The following is a 20,363-nucleotide window of genomic DNA, read 5'->3' as shown; positions in this document are numbered from 1 at the left end:
AGTTATAGATAAAATTTTTGTTAATTTAATTTTTTACTTCATGATGATTTACATAATAATTAACGATAATTAAGATCGTTGAATAAAATTAAGTTCAGATTACGATAAATTCGTATGATAATGATTACAATCATAAGCGAATTAATGAGGAAATCAGAGAAAAATAAAATTCTAAGATAATTGATAAAATATGAAAGAGATGTATCTATAGCCTAGTTTACACCGAGCACTTGACACGCGTATTAAATGCTATATCCGTACCAAATCACTTGATACGCTTGATATAAACGCTGGCGGATTATTTTGATCTGATACTTCTGAATCACGAGTATTAGACTAAGCTGGTACGCATATCAAATGGTATCAAAGAATCTTAGCGTGCTGTAAACGCTTGTTTCGTTTTGAATCGTAATTAAAATTCGCCACTGCTTTTAAGTTCAGGTTAAAGTTAGAATTAGAGGTTTTTTATATCTTGAAAAGCAATGTAGACATCATGTCACCTAACCTGGTCCATTCTGAGATAGATCGATGTAAATAACGTATCAAATATTTAATCCGCACCAATTTGATACGCGTACTAACCGATTTAACGGTGTGAAAGAGGTTCATATATACGCTCATTCTAAAGAACATATATATATATAAAATTGATAAAAGTTTAAAAAAAAATAAAAGTTTAAAAAATTTTCGAGATAAAATTAATGCAATTTATATTTTGATTCTGAAATTAAGACATTTTATGATTTCGCGTGAAAAATAATTTATAAAATGTGTAAAGTGTGAAAAGACGAAAGGATGCAGTTCGAAGAATCTTCTCGTGACTGCGAATATGTACACAGGTATTTATTTAGAAAGCAAACGAATGCGAAACATTGTTACACAAACACTTAATCGCTGCGTAGCGCAGCCGACGCGACATGTGGCTTCACCGATCTATCGATCTACTGATCTATCGAATGAATAAAGTACATTAGCGGTGCGTCTCGTAGACAGGTGGTTCATATTATTATCGTCTCTATAACATCATCATCTGCCGAATGTACGTTATCATTCACGTACACAGTAAGAAACTTCGCGGTAATAAATTTTTATAACGAGTATCGATACAAATTCCATCACTAGGGTGATTAGGTGAATCCCGATTTTGTTAGCATGCATTTCTCGATACGCAATTACTGCAATTTCCTAAACTTGTACCTTCTTCTGTTTACGAGGCTTCCGTGTAGGCTTCGTTACATTTAATCTGCTCAGACGTCTTTACGTCGAGGTATTATTTCGTTCCTATGTTATGAAATGTCGAAGTTAGCGTTTCGAATTTGGATAAATGACTAATGCGTTTAAGTGATTAATGGGACGATACAGCGTTTCGAGTATCTGATAATAATTCACCTACGATCTACATAATATCTTTCGTTCTCGTTTCATTGTTGCACGATGTAAAAACAGTTTGTAAAACAGGATGACCGTGCGTTATAAAGCCCTAAAAAGAAAAATCAATGTTCATATTAATCGAAGTCTGTATATATTATTGTAAAAGAGGGCCGCGGATGCATGCTTATCCCTAATCACGGTTACATTATCGTAAATAAAATTACTGGCTGATTGTTGGATACGTTTAATTGCCGGTACGTCGATAAATGTAAGTAACTGTCGTCTAAAATCCGCTACGCCACATGGCTAAGTGTAGTTGGAGCTAGCGTAATTTACAGTCAAATTGCACTATACTCGAGCAGTCTCTATAATGCACGATAATCGACGGTACAAGAGCGTATTACTAATCGCGTTAAAAAATGACTCCATCGACATCTTCTTAAGTTTAAGTATCGCTTATCCTTAGACCTACAGATTTGACTTTTAAGATCATTACGTAGTCTTCGATGGTTGCCGTCCTCCGACATCTTCCGGCGGCTATACTTATAGTTACATGACCATTAATGTCTCATTAGGTAGTAATCAGACTTTCCTGCCACTCTGCACACATACACATACACACACGCGCGCGCGCGTATATATACGCGTGATATTGAAGTTACGAATTGTGAATAATGATATTCGGATATTATTAATCGCACCAATAGTGAATAGAAAGCGTTTTTTTCTTTTTCCAATAGAATTGTGTGTAGGTAGAAAAGTCTTTGGTAAGATAAAACATTTATGACGAAGATTCCTATAAAAATAACGAAGATCTTTCGTTATAGTTGGAAATTATTCGATTCCCAAGTTGGAATATAATTAATACAAGTAATTTTGAACAAACGAAATTTTTCGAAAGAATTGACAAACATTTCGATCACTCTTGATGCGAATATACTCGAATCCTTTTTCAATAAAAATCAGAAACATATTTCTAATAGTTTGTAGTTATAATTGCACATTTTACTTAATGTTAAGCAAAGTACCTAAAAAGATGTACTACTCTGTCTTAAAACATATAAAAACAATATCCACATTATTCTGAGTTCTGAAATCTTACGGAAGAAACAGCCTTTAGACTAGATTTTGTTCACTCAAATGTGATAATATCTACAAAGTCACTTTTCTCACGTTGAACAATTTCTGCAAATGAAAGAAGCTAGCTTCCACGTGTTAGGGCCTAAAATAATCTGAAATAAAATAAAAACTCCGAGAGTTAAATCGGCGAACGTCGCAAGCACAACTTATATATAAGTTAAAACAGACGAGTATCGCTCTCGCGGAGTCTCGAACGTCAATGCCGACATCACACAGAGTCTATAGTACGACACTTATTGTTAGACCCTATACAGATCATTGATATGACGTGTCATATTACAACTACATACGACGTCTTACGTTTTCGAGAGTCGACGCTCCGATAAACTTCAAAGCAATCGGACATAAACGTTGTGCATACTCGCTGCTTCTGTCATCATTCGAGCAAATATTTTAGTTCCTCGTCGGAAAGCAACGCACCAATTTTTGCTCGAATACGCGAGCTTCTTATCAGATAAGAACATAGCATGGGAAGCTATACGGGAGGACAGTTCTGCAGAGCGTATGATATTATCCGACTACCAGATTATTTGATTCAAGGAGACCGTGGCGAGGCTCTTTTCTTCCTACGAAAGAACCATCGAGATTGATGAGTTTCTCGTTCGTTCTGATCGCGAGAAAAACCTCGAACGAATTCCTCGCGGATACGTCGCGATTACGGAAGAATCGAAGACGTCAGTCGGCGAGATACCGGGAATGTCGCCGTAGTGCGACGTCTACTTGATGTTGTGCACCGAGAGCAGGTGCTTGAGGAAGCTCGCCTCGATCCTCGATCTGTAGGGGCAGTATTGGCAGGAAAAGTGCGTCTCGAAGGTGACCATGCCGCAGCCCATCTTGAGGTGTTTCCGCAGGTTTGATGCCCACGAGTACATCTGGCCGCAGCGGGGACACACGTGCAGCCGCGGCCTCACGATTGGAAAGAGGGGTGCATCTGAAAAGAGAAGCGTCTGTTAGAGCGCGAAGACCGCGAGAGGATCGGGTCTCATCCCCGCTAACGGGGTGGTGCGAACCCGTGAGAGCCCATTTAGGGCCTAGAGGCTTGAACGGTCACGAGGTAACAAGCGTTGAACGCAACCAAGATAGTCTCTATACATCGAAGCGCATGCCTTGAGCAAGTCGGGAATGGATTCTCCTCGAAGACGTCCTCGGGATGATCCATCTAGCGATACGGCGCTTTTCGAGTGTCGCGAGCAAAATTCACTCTTCGGATTCGTCGTCCGAAGTCGTGCGAATGAACGTTACGAGAGCGAGAAAACGTCTGATCTCATGAAAATCCGTGCATGATCGATCGTCTCGAAAAGCGCTTCTTCAATTTCAAGGAAGAAAACTAACACACGTGCGATTGTTTTTTGTACATACATACTTACTTCGGCCTCTTACTCTCGTATCGACACTTTTCGATATCTACGACCTGAAACAGAAGTAATCCGCGAGGAAACCAATTCGTTCAACTACAACTGCAGCTGGAAAAAAATTGAAGGATTAAAAGGAAGATTATCATAGGACGTGTTAAAATAGATACATTTTATTACAGACATAATTTCCTTTTTCTCCTTTTGAAGAAGGGATTCTCTTTAAAAAAAAAAAAAAAACGCATAGTCTCGTCTAATCGCGCGTGTGTCAATACAAATCTATATTGTGCTTGCAAAACAGGTGTCTCTTCAGGTTGCCTTTGAAGTTCGACTTGTAATCGCAAATGGTGCAGCAGAAATTCGGCGGTTTACCGCACGCCATTTTCTGATGTAGACGTAGACTCGATGGCCACGAGAAGTTTCGTCCGCACCATTGGCACGCGTGCTTGACACCTGCAACAGAAATGTTAGTCAGTGAGGAAATCATTTTATAGTCGCGCGGAATAACCAGAGAAATTCCACCATGATGCGAACAAGGATGCTTTCCAGCGAGTGTCTTTCTATCCGCAGAGTGCTTTGAAGACGCAATCTCACAATTAGTAATAGCATATGGCAAAAACATGTCTCTGAAGCACTTTCACACAAGAAATATTACTATTATAATCGTTATGAATTTATTTACATTTGACTTTTTCCTCTCAAAATTAGATTTTCCGCGAAATGTTAAGACATCCATGGATCGTATGTACATTATACTCTTCTTAAATACAAAAGAAAATATTTCAGCTGAAAATAATATACGTACAAGATCTATGAATTAGTCCATGAATGAATCCATTTTAATTCTTTTTCCAATATTTTTGCTTGTGGAAAATGTTAAAATATATGTGCTTGAAGATATTTAGCAGATATGTCGCGATAAAATTGTGTGCGAAGCTCACAATTTTAATAGCATGAGAAGGCGGATTTAATAGGATGAAAATTAAAATAAATTTTTGTTTAATATACTAAATTGATTACTTAATGTAATTGATGAAATTGTGCGAATCTTCGTAAGATACCAATGTCGTGAATTGATTCTGCTGACAAACAAAAACTTTTCACATGAATTTGCAATAAATAAGTTAAACTTCCAAAGTTGCATTAATAATTTATTTTACCAAGACACGGCATTTTTTTGGCAGAAAACTGAAATAAAATCATTTTAACCCTGATCGCATGGATCTGTTAGACCTGGCGTTTTTAATCATGTAATTTAATCTTTAATTTCTCATTAAACTGATAAATTATAGACTGATTGTAAGCATATATATTTACAATAATTATATACTTCAAAAAGAAGTTTAAACATAAAAATAAAATCTATTTGGCAAAATTTCTTTCAATAAAATATACAAGTGTAGATCCATGCCATATATAACTGTAATAAAAATATCATGCATATAGCGGTTAAAGAAAATCTCAGGTTCTAATTATGAAGAGCAAATGCTTTTTCTCGATGGCATCATATTCTTCTTTTAGTTTGATTTATATCATATTTGTATTAGTATTATTAACTTGATAATAAATCGCATTCGGTACTCATATGTTTCCTCAGATTCTTCAACCAACTATAAAATCGTTATTATTTGTAACACTTATAATGAATCGATCCTGAAAATATCGTCAAATATCGGTTAACTACAAGATAATTCCGCAATAGATCATAATTTACAAAAATTTGCAGGGACATTAAATAAAATACAAAGAACACTTGACAAACTCTATCGAACGATTTAATATCATTTTCATTTCGGTTAATTAAATTTATAATAATTATAATTTATTATAAATAATATTCTAGTCGATGCTTGTTAAACAACTTCATGCATAACAGGTTTATTTAATAAATAATAATTTACAGAGATCCTGATATATAACAATAAATAATTTTCATTATTTCTGCTTCATTAAATATATGTATCTGCAAAGATTGATTGTAACAACGATGAATAATAAAAAAAAAGTAAATATTGAACACTTAGGGTCATAACCTTGACAATATATGTCAAGGTCGAAGTCATTACCGCTCACTGTTTTCAATATTTACCAAAATATAAAAACAAAAAGTCAAGTTTTGTAAAATTATATATACAAAATTATTCTCTAGATACAGTCTCTGGATGCATTCTCTGTATGTGTTTATGCAAACTGCTCTTGTATTTGGTGCGATGCGAACAATAAGGGCAACACTCCTTTGGATCCTTGCCACATTCGATCTTCAGATGACTCCTCATATTTCTCAGCCAGCGATAATATTTGCCACAGTTTGGACACTCGAATAAACCTGGTTTCTTGTCGAGATAACTGGGAAATTTTAACTCGGAAGTCTTCGGGTCAAATTCCGCGCAATTAAAATTGTACGGAATTTTGCCTTGACTAGTCATCTGATCCTGGTGATGCTGAGGAATACCTTGCCATACTATCATCCCTGAAAGAAGATAAAATGCTGCGGTTAGTAAGTGGTCACGGAGATTTCGAGGTGAATAAATTTTAATGGCAGGTTGAGTCCAACTCGACTTTCAAAAATTTGGTCATAAAGATGAGCACACAGGATACTGCAGCGCCTTTATCTATATTGAATCTAGTATCTTATAATTAATTTTTTTTTCAAATTTATGCATATCTATAAGAAACAGTCCTACGAATAATAATTGACACAAGAAGATAAATTTAATATGTAACATTTTTACATTAATCTTAATTAACACTAATTAAGCACTTCGTCTTGTAAAAAACATTATTAATAAAAAGTTGATAATAGTTTTTAACAAACGCTGTAAAGTATGTTTTTATAAATAAACAATTATCGCTTCATGTTAGAATCAAAGATAAAAAAAAGATGGCCGGCCGAGTGCAAATATTATTTCGCTGCCCGAAAAGTATATATGTATATTTGTATTTAGAAATCTTCAACTAAAAAAAAAAACAGAAACAAAAAATCATACAAGATATGTTAATAGATATAAAGGAACACAGTTTTAATGAAGATCCTGCCAACATCCTGCCAACAAGTTGCAATTTTATCGCATTTGTAGTACGTCCAAATATGATTCAATGAATCTTGTTTTCAATCGTCTCTGACTTTAATCGCTTACGTGCTACACACGTGTTGCATACTCACTGGGCACGTCTCTCTAATACGGTGATTGGAATCAGGCAGGATTATTCATATATGTACGTGAAAAAAATGATCTAATTCATTTATTTTAAAATTTGGCAAGTTTACAAATTCGAGAATAATAACATTAAGTATAATGTATAATAAAGAAAGGAAGATGAAGACGGGATGGATTTCATTCATCAGGGTATCGATCATGTAACTTTTTCCCTAGGGCGGAAACGTGAAAATTTATTGTATGTATGTGTGTACTGTATATGTTCATACATACATTCATAAAAGTTTTCACTTTTCACATTTCCGCTCTAGAGATAAAGTTATATGATTGATACCCAGGTCTATTCGCATTGCTTGCATTTTTTGCATTTATCTTCGTTTTCTCTCTCTTCAAAGCCCAAACATATTTATCTTATTTTAAGCAAAAATTTTTATTCATAGTAAGCAACGCAAACAAACCTATTAAAGTCTCAAATTCAGGATAAAATTTTGTTTCGAAATATGTGATTTAATATAAAATTATCTTTTTTAAAAAGAGAGAGGGGGAGGGGGAGGGAGGAGAAAGAGATATCACACTATTAATGCATCCACTTGGATGCATGATTTTACGCTTACGATTATTAATATAAATATTAATATAGATAATTAAAAAATCCCAAAAAAATATCATCAACGAAAAAACAATTAGTATTTACAAATGTTCCGATTTTCTCTTAAAAAAAAGATGATTTTCCAAGTGAAAAGGGCTATTTTCAAATCAATCTTTGACGTGAAAAATCGATTCTTCTAAAGAAAAAGGAACTATTTTTAAACTTTTTTGCAAAAATCTTTAACGCCCAATTTCTTCACTTCCAGATAAGTTGCGGGTAATCTTATCCAGGAGACATCTCCATTGTATTCTGGGAGATAAAGTTATCTAGAGGTGAAGAAATTGCGCATAAATTTTTTTGCAAAAATCAGTTTTAACTAATCGACCCAGAGATCGAACATTCTTATTACTAATTAGCGAGTACGTTAATTTAAAAAGCAATTATGTGTAATCGCAATTTACACAGTCATTACATATTACAAGTTAATTTACGCAATATCCGCAATATAATTAAATCTCAATGGTAACTGCAACTGCCTTCTCCAGTTACGGTAATTTGCGCGTATACAAGTGTTGCCAGGTAAAAAATAGAAATCAGTCAGGAAGACTGCGGAAGTGGTAATGTAAGCACGCGACATTTACGAGTACTAGATGCTGCTGGAGAAAACACTCTTCCCAGGATGATTGGTGCGGATATGCTGATAAAGATTTCCGCGTTGTTTCGTCCTATGGGGGCAATACGGACACTTGAATTGCGGTTCCTTGCCACACTCATGTCGCGTGTGCCTTAGTAAGGTGCCGCGATGCTGGTAACCTTTGCCACATCTCTCACAACGATAGGGGAATGTAATATCCCCTCTCTGCTTGCCCATCCAGAGTGTTAGATCCTTAATTGACATCATCGGCAAATAGATCCGTTGCTGCATGTTCCTGGGCAGAATCATGCGCGGTATTGATGGCTCTGCAAGCGAGAGGAAGAAGAAAACGGGGGGCGTTAGTTATAGAAAAAGATGCAGTGGCTGCGTTTATGAAAGTATTAAGTAATAATTAAAGTAGAGAGAGAAAGAGAAAGAAAAATGTGTTTCTCATTTTATTACTTGCGCTGTTATTTGAATCTACAAATAAATCATAAATGCGATTAAATCTGAGACAAATGATAGGCGAGGTAATTTTTGTAGGCAGGATATAATATTGTGCCACGGAATTTTCAATTGGTAAAATCATAAAAATGATTGCTTAGATTTTGAACATTCACATTTGAATATGTAACTCCAATTTGAGGAAAGCCCAGTCTTCAATTTTCAGGTACCTGAAAAACCAGATTCTTAAATCATTAAAATATTTCACTTTGAGAATCAATTTTATTAAAAATTTTGTTCAATCTCTCTTTCTGGAAACTGCATCAGAATTAAAATATTCAGTTATTTCAAACATATTTTGGAGAAAATTTTAGAAAGAAAAATTTATAACATATAAATTTAATAACTAATTAATTTTATTAATATAAATTTATTTATTTTCAATGAATTTAGGTTTATAAATTTTCTCAATAATAAAAGCAATTCGTTTTATAATTTTTAAGATATTTTTTGCTTGTTTCATCTTACAGAATTTATTATTACAAATTTCATCAAATTTTTATTAAAATTGATTAACAGAATACTTAATTAACCTCTCTCCGTAATTACTCATGAAAAAAAACCATAAATCTATATTTGATGGAAAAGATAATAACATGATTGAATTATATAAATATTTATTTAAACTAATCATTAATTCATAATTTTAGTAAATGCATAAACATTAAAATATATAATAAAAATATTAGATCATTTATCTTCTTTTATCCTCTATTAGGCTTCTGTGTGTATTATATATATATATATATGTAAATTGAAAATTTTCCGTAAATCTTATAAATCATATATATTAAACTCATCGCGCCATGATAATATGAGCCTCTTTGGTGTACAACCCACAAACGCACGTCATATGAAAATGGAATCGCTCAAATTACCAAAATGCTTTATGTAATATTATTAAATGGACGACGAAGTCTCGTTGCAAAAACCAGGTTGCTAATTCTATCGACCCTCTCATCTCTATTCGAAATCTAATTGTTCACATTGGAAAAGTTTGAAGGACCTAAAGAATAGAATGCACATTAGTCATAATAACAATCCAAATAATGTTATTAAAAATATCGAGAAGCATCTAAATCGACAATAATCAAACATTCTTAAGAAAATAACAAAACGAACTTGCTTTATTCGATTGTTTATAATATGTATAGTTTATAATACGGACAATGATCAATAATCTACCAAGGAAATGACTTTATTTCGATTAAGTAAAAAAATATCGTATTTTATTCGTTTTTTTAAGATAATGAGACAAGATACAAGAGATAATACAGTTAAAATAAGTTTTTTTCGTTTTTCTGTTGTTCATCTTTCCTCTATCATATCTAAATTTTAATCATCATGATGACTAGATACATCAGTATCCGTACTATAATAATTGTATTGCGGCAGATACGAATCCTCCATTTCCCTATTTCAGATACATTCAATTGCACAATAATAATAATATAATTAAAAACACTCAATGATCGAGCAAGTAAAATGTTCGAAAATATAATATATTTTTAGGTTTAATCAATACATTTTGACTATCACAGAGTCTTCATCGGTTTAAATTAATATGTACTCAACTAAAATTTTAAAATAACGTATCAGTATAATAAAATATAACGGTGATAAACTAAACACTGTAAAAGTGACAACGAGAGGCCAAATCAAAGCAGACTTTGATATCTCAAATTATTAAATAAATATTTCTTTTTCTCGACATGATAATTTTGGTCAATATGCTTTACTCACATCCAACAAGATGATATGATGTAATCGTCAAATAATAAATTAAATAAATAATTCGTCGTCTGACGACGAGTATCATGTTAAGCCCAAATAAAATAATCCAGTCAAGAAATAAAAATCGAGTAAAAAACGTTGAGATAAAAACTGAAATGAATATATAAATGTCTAGTTTGAATTTAGTTTCATATTATTGACAAGTCCCAAGGATGAGATTTCTTCATTACCCTATACATATTTGAAAGCAACACGAACTATTCGAAATCACGCAACTTACGAAAAAGCTTTCGTTTCAACAGATGCATTAAAAATAGATAAATAATACAAGTATTATACAATTTATAACAAAAAGAATTTTAAAAAGTCAGAATATAAAACATGTTTCGAAACGATTACGCGAATTGGCAAAATTATTGCTCAGTAAATGTGAGGATTGACGAATCAACGCCAATATTGAAGATTCAAAACTCTGTTGCTGGATGGCCGTGAACTGAAATTCATCATTCTCGCCTTCGTGAGTTCTCAGTTAAGATCGATCACGAAAACGTTTTCTCCTCGGTGACATTGGCGGATGTGCCTGTAAACGTGACCGCGTTGCTTCATCTTGGCGGAGCAGTAAGGGCACTGGACTCTCGGCTCCTGGCCGCATTCGAATTTCGTGTGTCTCTTCAGATGCCACGCATGTATATAGCTCTTCGAACATCGCGAGCACGTGTGCCTCTCGATGTCGCCCTGCACGTGTCCGCCGCGACGCCTCCTCGTTGAGTTGAGTGGCTTCTCTTCCTCGTAGCTAAAGTTTTGGGACTCCTCCATCACCACCTCGCACATACTCTGCAGACACATGGTCTCCAGCTTGATCATCTTCGCGTCTAAAAAAAAATCGACAGGACGCGGAGTTAGCTAGATGATCAAGATACGCTGGTTCCGAGCGTGAAGGAGAAAGAGATAAAAATGAGAAGATCATGAAGACGCTTGCGAGTGTTACCGCGAATTATTCCCGTCACCTGACCCCGAGGAGTTCAAGCGCTCAAGATCTCCGTTTACCTGTTTGGCTTGTTCGTCAACAAACCACGAAATGCGTCCAGATTGTTCCGAGGAGCTATCAATGCAAGCGTTTGATATATAAAGTGAATGGAAATGAAACGACTTTCTCGAAAACCAGTAGAATGTCGTGGAAATGCTTTATTCCATTAAGCACAGTTAACAAAACGACAATTACAATTACATGTAATATCGGTTCACCAATAAGAGTGTCGATAGATCGAATATGTCGAAAGAGATAAAACCAAGAATAATAAAACAAGATTGTCAGACTATACGTCGACGTTGCTAACGTGTGTCGCCAAAGGAAGAGGAACGTTTCGTTAGAGAGTATACTGGGTGAAGCCTCATCAGGGCGAGTCGATGATATAGATGCGCTGACCGGAGTGCTTCCTGCGTATATGTTGGCTCACGTGGCCGCGTTGCTTGCTGCGAGTGCCGCAATAAGGGCACTTGAACCTCGGGGTCAGACCACACTCATAGCGCAAGTGTCGCCTGAGACTCTTGATCACGGTGTAACCATTACCGCACTTCGGGCACACGTGATTACGGCGGCCACTTCCTCGTCGTCGAATTGGCGACACCATGATGCTCTGATTTGGGTCGGGCTTCGTTGAGTCATATAGACCGATCCCGTAACTTCCGTACAGAAGAACTGAAAGCAAACGATGGAACGATTAGAAAGAGACCAATAATCGCAGATAATCATTGACGAACTATCGACAGTTCAGGGAAAGATCATTGTATTGTTATTGAGCACATATGTGCGACGTCTGTTTTAATTAAAAAGCGAGTGTCTGGTGCAATGTGTATTTATAATGCGTTTCAACTGGTCGAATTGAGACTATACTGAAAGCTGATATGCAAAAAAATGTTCTAAAATGGAGTACATACATATTTTAATGAAAATTTTTATTTCTTCTTGGAATCGTCACGCAGTCAACTATTTCTTTCCAATAATATATTACTATTATCTACCAATCCTTTTATTGCTTTTTGATACAAAAGAAACATCGATACCTGGATTAAAGTGAATTTTACGATTTCATCTCTCTCTCTCGTATGTCATTAAAATATGTGTGTAATGTAATGACGGCTTGTACTAACAAAAGATAATATCGTGCGTAAATATAATACATAAATTATAAATGATATCACCCAGTTTTAATCTAGCATCATTAGTCGATATGTAGATCATCATGAACTTTTACGATGTCGTGTGACGCATTTGACATAAGTTATATACGAAATATTATAAAGACAAACATCGAGTTTCTCATAGAAGCTCGAGTTGGGCGAATTTTTATTAGGAATTTCTATTACCTCGCACATTATATATTCGTACCTGATAACGTAGTTAATATAAGCAGACGTTCTCGTAACGTTGGCAATCTGTCTCTGAAAGTGGAACTTTGAAAAGATGAGCACGCAATTAGCGACGAGTGAAAGATAAGAGCACCATCAGAATCGTCAAGACGGGAAGTAATGTGTAGGTAACATTTATTATGTTTGAAATCATTATAATACACAACACTGCTCTCATGGTCAAGACGGAGGATCCACGCGATGTTTGCACGTTTCGTTAGGATTTGAGATCGACGACCCAGACTCTTTCGGAAGGATGCTTTTTTCTGATGTGACTATAGATCTGCGATGTCTGCTTGCTGCGCAACTCGCAGTAAGGACACTTGAACCTGGGCTCGTGGCCGCATTCGTATCTGAAGTGACGATTGCGATTACTCTTCAGGGTGAAACCGTGCAGGCACTTAGGACAATAGTAGAGAGCCTTCTGTGACTGAGGGGGCAAACGTTCCTCGGGACCTGCGAAGTTCATGAAGCAGTCCATCATGAGAAGATCTGAAAGCAAAAACCGAATTGTGAGACTTGGCCCGGATTGCTATGCGTGGTAGCTTCTGACATCGGGCACATCGACAAGTTTTATCTACATGTTTATCATTTAACGAACAACAATTTTTTCCTTTGAAAAACTGAAAGATAGGTAAATAAGACAGCCTATCCGTGATTGATGAGAAAGTCAAGTTGGAAATACTTGTCATTGGCCCTGGTGAAGAATGGCTCGTTAGATATTAAAGTGCAAGGATCATTGACGCAAAGCACATAAATGCAGATAAAAAGATTACGTAAATTACTGCCCAATGATATTAGTCTCGTGGCACGTGGGTGGAATAATCGGATACGTTGATAGAAAACTTGATGTCAAGTACATTCCTCGCAGTTACGAAAGGTAAGGATAGGCATCGTTAGTTTCGGCCGCAAACAAACACCACACGCGTGTAGATCGTCTACCGTGCAGCTATAACAGGTTCGTCGGATGAGGTCCTATGTCCCGGAACGTTTTAATTGAAGTAACATGCCCGATTCGTAAAGGGGAGTCTGAAAGGGTTCGGGACATCAGGGGGAAAAATACTGAAGCACATTTGGCACATTAGGGTGTCCGAACATCAATTTATTTTTATATTACATTTCCACAGCGACGATATACGATCATAAAACGTACCGCGGGAAACTCGCTATTGATATACCGACGGTAAAAACATGTTGCGTTTCTAATCGGCCAGGAATCCTAGGGTATCTTGACGTACGTCGTACGAAGCTCGAACACGGGGCTTACAACCCGAGGATTGTTTTGCGTCCATCAAAATACCCCGTGCAGACGAGATCCCTTGTTCGCGAAAACTTGCTCGACATCCTAAAGTACTTAATCCGAAGACGGAATATATGAAGATAAAAACGAAAATTAAATATATAAACAGTAACAAGTTAAACTAGTCTGCTAAGTGAATAACACAAGTGAACAGAGAAACGCCAAATACGAGGCTGGATCTTGATGTCTAATAGTATTTCTACGTAAATTTTAAATACATTTTTCAGTTCTATAAAAACTATACGCCAATTACTGTTGGACTTGAAAACGCAATCATAAACCGAAGCTGGAATAGTTATTATCACAAATTAAATGAAATATAGGGTAAAATGGTTCAATTTCGAACATGATACAACTTTGAACGAAATAAAATAATCCACAACAATTAAGAAACAAAGGCTAAACGATCGAGCTTCGATCTTCAGTACCGAAACAACTCCGTGTGAATTTATATACCACAAATCTAATCCTTCAAACTGCGTGCCAAATTTATTTTTAGACTCGAAACGTAATTCTAATAGAAGTAGAGTAGTAGCATCACAAATTAAATTGACAGGCAATATTAATGCCCACAGGCATCTTTATAATGATATTTATTATTAAACAACTTAAAATCTGTAATTAATTTAGAGAGCCAAGCTTGTGCCCGCTTTGCTTCTTAATCGTTGTGTATTCACATCGCAGTCTAATATGATACTTTAATATTGTTTAAAACAATCCAATTTTCGAGGTTCCAGTTTAATAATTCTAATCTTTGGAGGGTATTGAAAAGTACCAAACAGAAAAAAAAATCAAACTTGAGCTTCAAAAATTAGATTAAAATTTTATTTCATTCAAAATGATACCATGTTCGAAATTGTACCACCTTATCTTACGTATGATAACGGAACAAACACTCGTTTCTACGCGCGACAGCGGATAACGTGATTAACGTAGCTTCGTCGCGTATGTAGTTAGTCAAATACACTTATATCACTACACGAATAATTATATCACAGCAACAAAAACAGTCGGTCACTAACGTGTTTCGTGTCTTTAAGAGACCCTTCCATCCGCGCGGATGCGATACGATTGCAAAAAACGAAAGCAGGCACGTGCCGCGATAATGAAATCGCGAAAGAACCGAACGTGTGACAAACTGGTGTTTCCGCGATACATGAAGAGCAACACTTCCATCTACTTTCGCGACGTTGATAGGTGAAATATATTCTATATTATCGATTGCTATTAGTGTTCCTTGTGTACGATGCATCTTCATGTTAGAACAAATGCGTCTTCACGTAAGAACGGCAGCGCGTGATTCTATATCGTGATGAAACAGAAGGTAACTACGTTTGTTCCGACCGCTTAAAACCCTGTTCTCTCAGACTTTCTGCTCCCGTTAGTAACAATTCAGTCTTCATGACGAGCACCCGTGATCTCGTTCGGCACGTCGCTCGTCGTCTATAACAATTCCGATTTGTCAATTGTAAAATCGAACAAATTCTTCGCTAATAATACGAACCAGTCGCGACTCGGCGCTCATACCTAGTCTGATCATACCTAGTACATTTAGACGCACATGCTGCAAATGTTTCCTCGTGTCCCATCATCAACCTCACAACCTGAATCTTTATAGGTATACATCTACATTTTAAAAAACATACGACTCTTTTAAAGCCCCTAATAATCGAAAGATTGCTTATTGGATAGCGCGCGAATACCGAAACTCGGAATGTGCTTTTGCGCTGAAGACCTTTTTCTCGCGTACTTCGAAAGCCTCACATGACTCACATCGCCGAGGCTGGACTGATAGCGTTTCGGAAACGTCATAATTTCACGTAGCACATTGAGAAGTTCCGCGCGCCGGTTCATTAACTGCTAAGCATGGAAATATTTCGTAATGTGTAAAGACGGAGAGAATATCTGACGATAATACTGAATCCCACTATTTCAGCCGCTACAAATTTTACACGGTTCGCCACCGTTTCGCGCTTCATCAACAGCAGACCCCCACGACGAAGTCGTATCTCATACGACTAAGCAATTGTTAACCAACATCCGCGCTCTTGCCCTTGATTATTGCATTAGGTATTGTAATTGGTATTTACGTGATATCCAGATTAAATATCATCCGATCAATGACGTAGGAACCGCACCGCGCTCGTCAAACTCTTAATAGCTAAGGACGTTCATGAGACATCTTGTCGCGTAGAATCTGAGCAATAAATAATTTACATGTCCGGTCTATTTCAACGAATGTCGATACATCGGATTGGACACACGATCGTACTAGACGCTTGAACGATATTGCGCGAGAAATGTAATGATCATATAAGACCTGTGTTGTTGTTCGGTAAAAATTTTTCAAATTTCCCATACGATTCGTTCTCTTCACACGAGTGCGGTTCCCTGCTCGTTTCAAATCGAGAAACTGTCACTGTCGTCACACGAGATTGCAATGTCTACGGTCGTCCTTTTCCTTTATTTGTCCTCGTATTTGAGGTGCACTACGTAGACCTTCTGACCGGGATGCCTGGTCCTAATGTGAGACATCACGTTGGACGTCTGCTTGCTGCGGAACTCGCAATAGGGGCACTGGAAGCGCGGCGCCTGACCGCACTCGTACTTGTAATGCCTGGTCATATTGCCCTTGACAGTGAAGCAGCGGCCGCACTTGGGACAACCGAAAGGTTTGGTGTCGCTGAACGTGACCTTCGAATGATAGGTATTTCTCACGCGACCATGAGAGAAGTAATTCGTCCTCGACATGGACGAGCAGTCCGGGCCAAAATCCCTATTGCTGCTATCGGTCTCGAAGCCCTTGCAGGATTGCAACACGAAGTTCAGATCCAGCTGCGGGGTCGTCGCGTAAAAACCTGAAACTTCAAAGTCGGTCGGTTAATAAGATGTAACAACTCACCGCGTTTGAGAGACGAATGGCGGAAAGATTCGAGGGAAAGTCGGAGTCTTCAATGTAGGAGCATTGGAAAGTTTCCCGGAATAGTATTCATGCTTTGTAATGGGAAGAATAATTTAATAGATGAAATAATTGCAAAAGAAATAATGACGAAAGAAGGAAATAATAAAGAAAATACCTTTGAAAATTGCGGGGCATCTTCGTGACGAACCTATATTCAGCAACGCTTCCGTCGCGCGGGCTACGGTGACGCAGAAGCACGTGTGTTATTTTACGAAAATGCTGTCTAAAGTTGGAATATAAAATCGCTACGTGTGATTCTTATTGTTTACGAGAATCTACGTAAATCTAGAAATCTATTAGAAAAATCGAAACGTCGGATTGTGCAGTCTTCGGGTGATGAGAGATCCGTGCTGCTAATAGCAGGTCGTATACTTGAAAAAGGTACGTGAACAAGAATGGCATTAATGTCTAGCCGCTTTATTAAAATCTATGCATTTCAGCGGTAGACATAAATCTGCGATAAAACTTTATTTTACAAAACAACGTACAAGCGAATTATTATCCTCTTATAAAGTAGAAGCAACAATTTTTTCGGATCATAAAGTATGGCGTCAACTATCTCAAGGTTAGAATCTTCTTCAGTGATTGACTTTGGTCGTCGCTTGGCAAAGTCTCTGTGATGTAGAGCAATTTCTCAACACGCGTGATACCAGCCATTCGCGAACATCTTTCTTTTTTAGTCAGAATTAGAAATTTTCATAATTAAGAAAAATTCAAATCCTAATTGACTTAAATAAAAAAAATTTACGTTAACAATATTTAACAAATATCTAATGACTTTAATAATATTTTCATGTAGAACGTAGAATGTCATTCTAAGATTACATTTCTCGTTAAATCATAACCTTTTTATCAATATTTCTTTCACAACATAAATTTTGCTACTGAATTAAATAATAGGTATATCTGATTAATTAAATTGATAGTTCCGAAATGAAATATCAATATGTAAAATTACGATCAATTTCTTTTACGGAAAAGATAAATATGGCAGTAACAAGCGAGATTGAGAAACATCTGTCTTCGTAATGATGTGTGAAGATCGCGATAGATAGCCGAGTCCAATGGAAAGACGAAATTCACTCCAGTAGCTCAGGTATGGAATTAGAGACACTCGCGATCTTCTTGTCGTGCTCAGAGCTTCATATCGAAGATAAAGACTTCCTCTTCCGGATGTTTCTTTCTGATGTGGGCATAAACTGGCGACGTTTGCTTGCTGCGGAGTCCGCAATAGGGGCACTGAAACCTCGGCTCGTGTCCGCACTCGTAGTTTACGTGGCGGTCCTTGTTCCTCTTCAAGGTGAAACCACGACCGCATTTTTGGCACTGGAACGGCTTCATGTTGTCGGTGCTGACCTTGCGCGTACGTATCCTCGTTTTCCTACAGGTCTCAGAATTGAGCTTGCTGTCCGTTCCCGGTTGATACTTGCAGATCATGTTCGGTCCGAACGGCGACACCACGTGGAGCCCTGAAACACGGAGACGAAGATGCTGAAGGACATGCTCGAGTGCGCGCGAGAAAGAAAAGCTTTTACGATGATCACCGGCCGTTCGGCTTAGGCTCCATCATCGAATTCCCCAGCGCAAGCAACGCATAATGAAAATAATTAAATCTGAAGGACACTCCTCGCAACGTGACTTTGCACGTACTCAGCATTTCCGTCTTCGTCTATACGCGTCGTAAATAAATCGTGTATACAAACTACATGTCTAGCACAATATATTAATATTACGAAAAGGCCAACTGTCGATCGACATATCCTAGTCTTGGAAAAAATATTAAGATATATCATTAGTGTCATTTTATTTGTCAATGTAATAGCAACCATACCTGCGGAGAAGCAACGACGAATTGATTAAATCCGTAAGATTAATAATAAGATTAATTGAATATAATAAACATACATTCACATTTCACGATAACACGGAAACAAAATGATCAGACGTCGACAATCGTAGGACGCAATAGGATTCTTTACAAATTAGCCACTCAATTCAAGATCCAGCTGTTTAATTTATTGAACATAACAAACGTGATATACGAGGACAAACGTATACTTAATCAAAGCCGATATATGGTGTTGAATTTCCGATCGAAATATAGTGGCGATAGATGCGGGTGATGTACGCGCAGATGACGTAGAATATGTCCTTTCTGGTAATTTTTTATTGGGCAATACGTGCACTCAAATCTCGGCGGTTGTTTGCACTGATAACGTAGATGCGAAAGCATCGATTTCTTCCACTTGTACAGATTGCCGCAACTGGGACACTCGTATAGACCGTTTCGCATATTGATATCGTCTGGATCCAAATAAACTTCTTCGTGGTTTCTCCTCCGGTCAGAGGAATTATCTGAAACCCATGAAAAAGCGGGAGCGTTTTAGTAATGAGTCGATTCTCAATTTTCCTCGTAATGGCCGATGTGTCCTGCAAAATGATGTTAGCCCACTCTTTCACCATTTTTTTTTATAAATTATGAAAACCGCATGGTTAGGACCGTTCGTTAAATATTGTAGTTGCCAAAATCGGAAGCGTCGACTTTATTGTCCACAGAAGTAAACGAAGAAAGAAAGTACGAGAAAAGAAAAAGATGTCATTCAAATAATAATTGTCTTTATTGGCGAACGCAAGATCGCAAGAATGAATGTTTCGTTACATTCTCTAAGAAAAAGAACTGTCATATAAAATGTTTAGTGCAATCACGGCTAATATCACATATCTTTAATTTAAAGATATTCAAATTCGTTATTTCAAGTCAAAATTTGGAGATAGGAGACAGTAACTATATTCATGTATGACTGTAAGTTTTCTTATACATTTACTGAGATAGCACGTAGATTAGTTTCGTCGGGAAACGAAAAATGATTTATGAAATACAATTTATTAGGTTTCTATTGATACTGACCCGTCTAAAAGTGAGAAAATACTAAAAACGATGAAGGAATTAACGAAGATAAGTCTACCACGATTGTTTGATTAGCGAAGAACTTTTGTGATAGAAGATAATATTTATTATATAGTTGATGTAAAAATTGAAATAATTTTTTTAAATATAACTCTTTAGTGATCCTCGAAACGCATCTGACATATAACAAGAAAATTTGTTTTTCTTATAATAAAAAAAACTGGAAAATAAACTTTCTTGTGATATCGAATGCGTTTTAGGAATTACTGGAAAAATGTTCTAAACATTTTGACACCGACTAT

At 36.6% G+C, this 20,363-nt stretch overlaps 2 protein-coding genes and 1 long non-coding RNA gene across 13 annotated transcripts in view; 1 reads left to right on the top strand and 2 right to left on the bottom strand.

Moving 5' to 3' along the window:
• Positions 1 to 20,363, bottom strand: part of LOC108761337 (longitudinals lacking protein) — a 236,588-nt gene that overhangs the window by 106,553 nt on the left and 109,672 nt on the right. The window contains exon 7 of one of the 11 annotated variants that reach the window (XM_018507807.1): positions 10,960 to 11,354. The exons of the other annotated variants lie outside the window; for them this stretch is intronic. Within the exon in view, the coding sequence (XP_018363309.1) occupies positions 11,008 to 11,354 (347 nt within the window). The 3' untranslated portion in view covers positions 10,960 to 11,007. Of the gene's footprint in view, positions 1 to 10,959; positions 11,355 to 20,363 lie in introns of those variants that run through there. 11 annotated transcript variants of the gene reach the window in all.
• Positions 269 to 15,004, top strand: LOC108761349 (uncharacterized). Its single transcript, XR_001940117.1, has 3 exons — positions 269 to 603; positions 13,327 to 13,335; positions 14,994 to 15,004. It is a non-coding gene; the product is annotated as an uncharacterized LOC108761349 (long non-coding RNA).
• Positions 15,682 to 17,834, bottom strand: LOC108761347 (zinc finger protein 771-like). The gene is made up of 2 exons (XM_018507817.1): positions 17,744 to 17,834; positions 15,682 to 17,049 (listed from the first exon to the last, which is right to left on the bottom strand). The coding sequence occupies exons 1-2, from the start codon at positions 17,808 to 17,810 to the stop codon at positions 16,655 to 16,657; spliced, it is 462 nt and encodes a 153-aa protein (XP_018363319.1). The 5' UTR covers positions 17,811 to 17,834; the 3' UTR covers positions 15,682 to 16,654.

Source organism: Trachymyrmex cornetzi, unplaced genomic scaffold (assembly GCF_001594075.2).
Source record: "Trachymyrmex cornetzi isolate Tcor2-1 unplaced genomic scaffold, Tcor1.1 scaffold248, whole genome shotgun sequence".
Taxonomy (NCBI): Eukaryota; Metazoa; Arthropoda; class Insecta; order Hymenoptera; family Formicidae; genus Trachymyrmex; species Trachymyrmex cornetzi.
Note: the sequence above shows the minus strand (reverse complement) of the source record. Positions and strands in the feature narration are given on the sequence as shown.

Excerpts from the sequence above, each read along its gene's own strand:
- LOC108761347 (XM_018507817.1), bottom strand. The coding sequence starts at position 17,810 with ATGGCTGGTATCACGCGTGTTGAGAAATTGCTCTACATCACAGAGACT. Across the intron at positions 17,050-17,743 it reads TTTGCCAAGCGACGACCAAA|GTTTTTACGCGACGACCCCG; the intron begins GTCAATCACTGA and ends TTGAAGTTTCAG.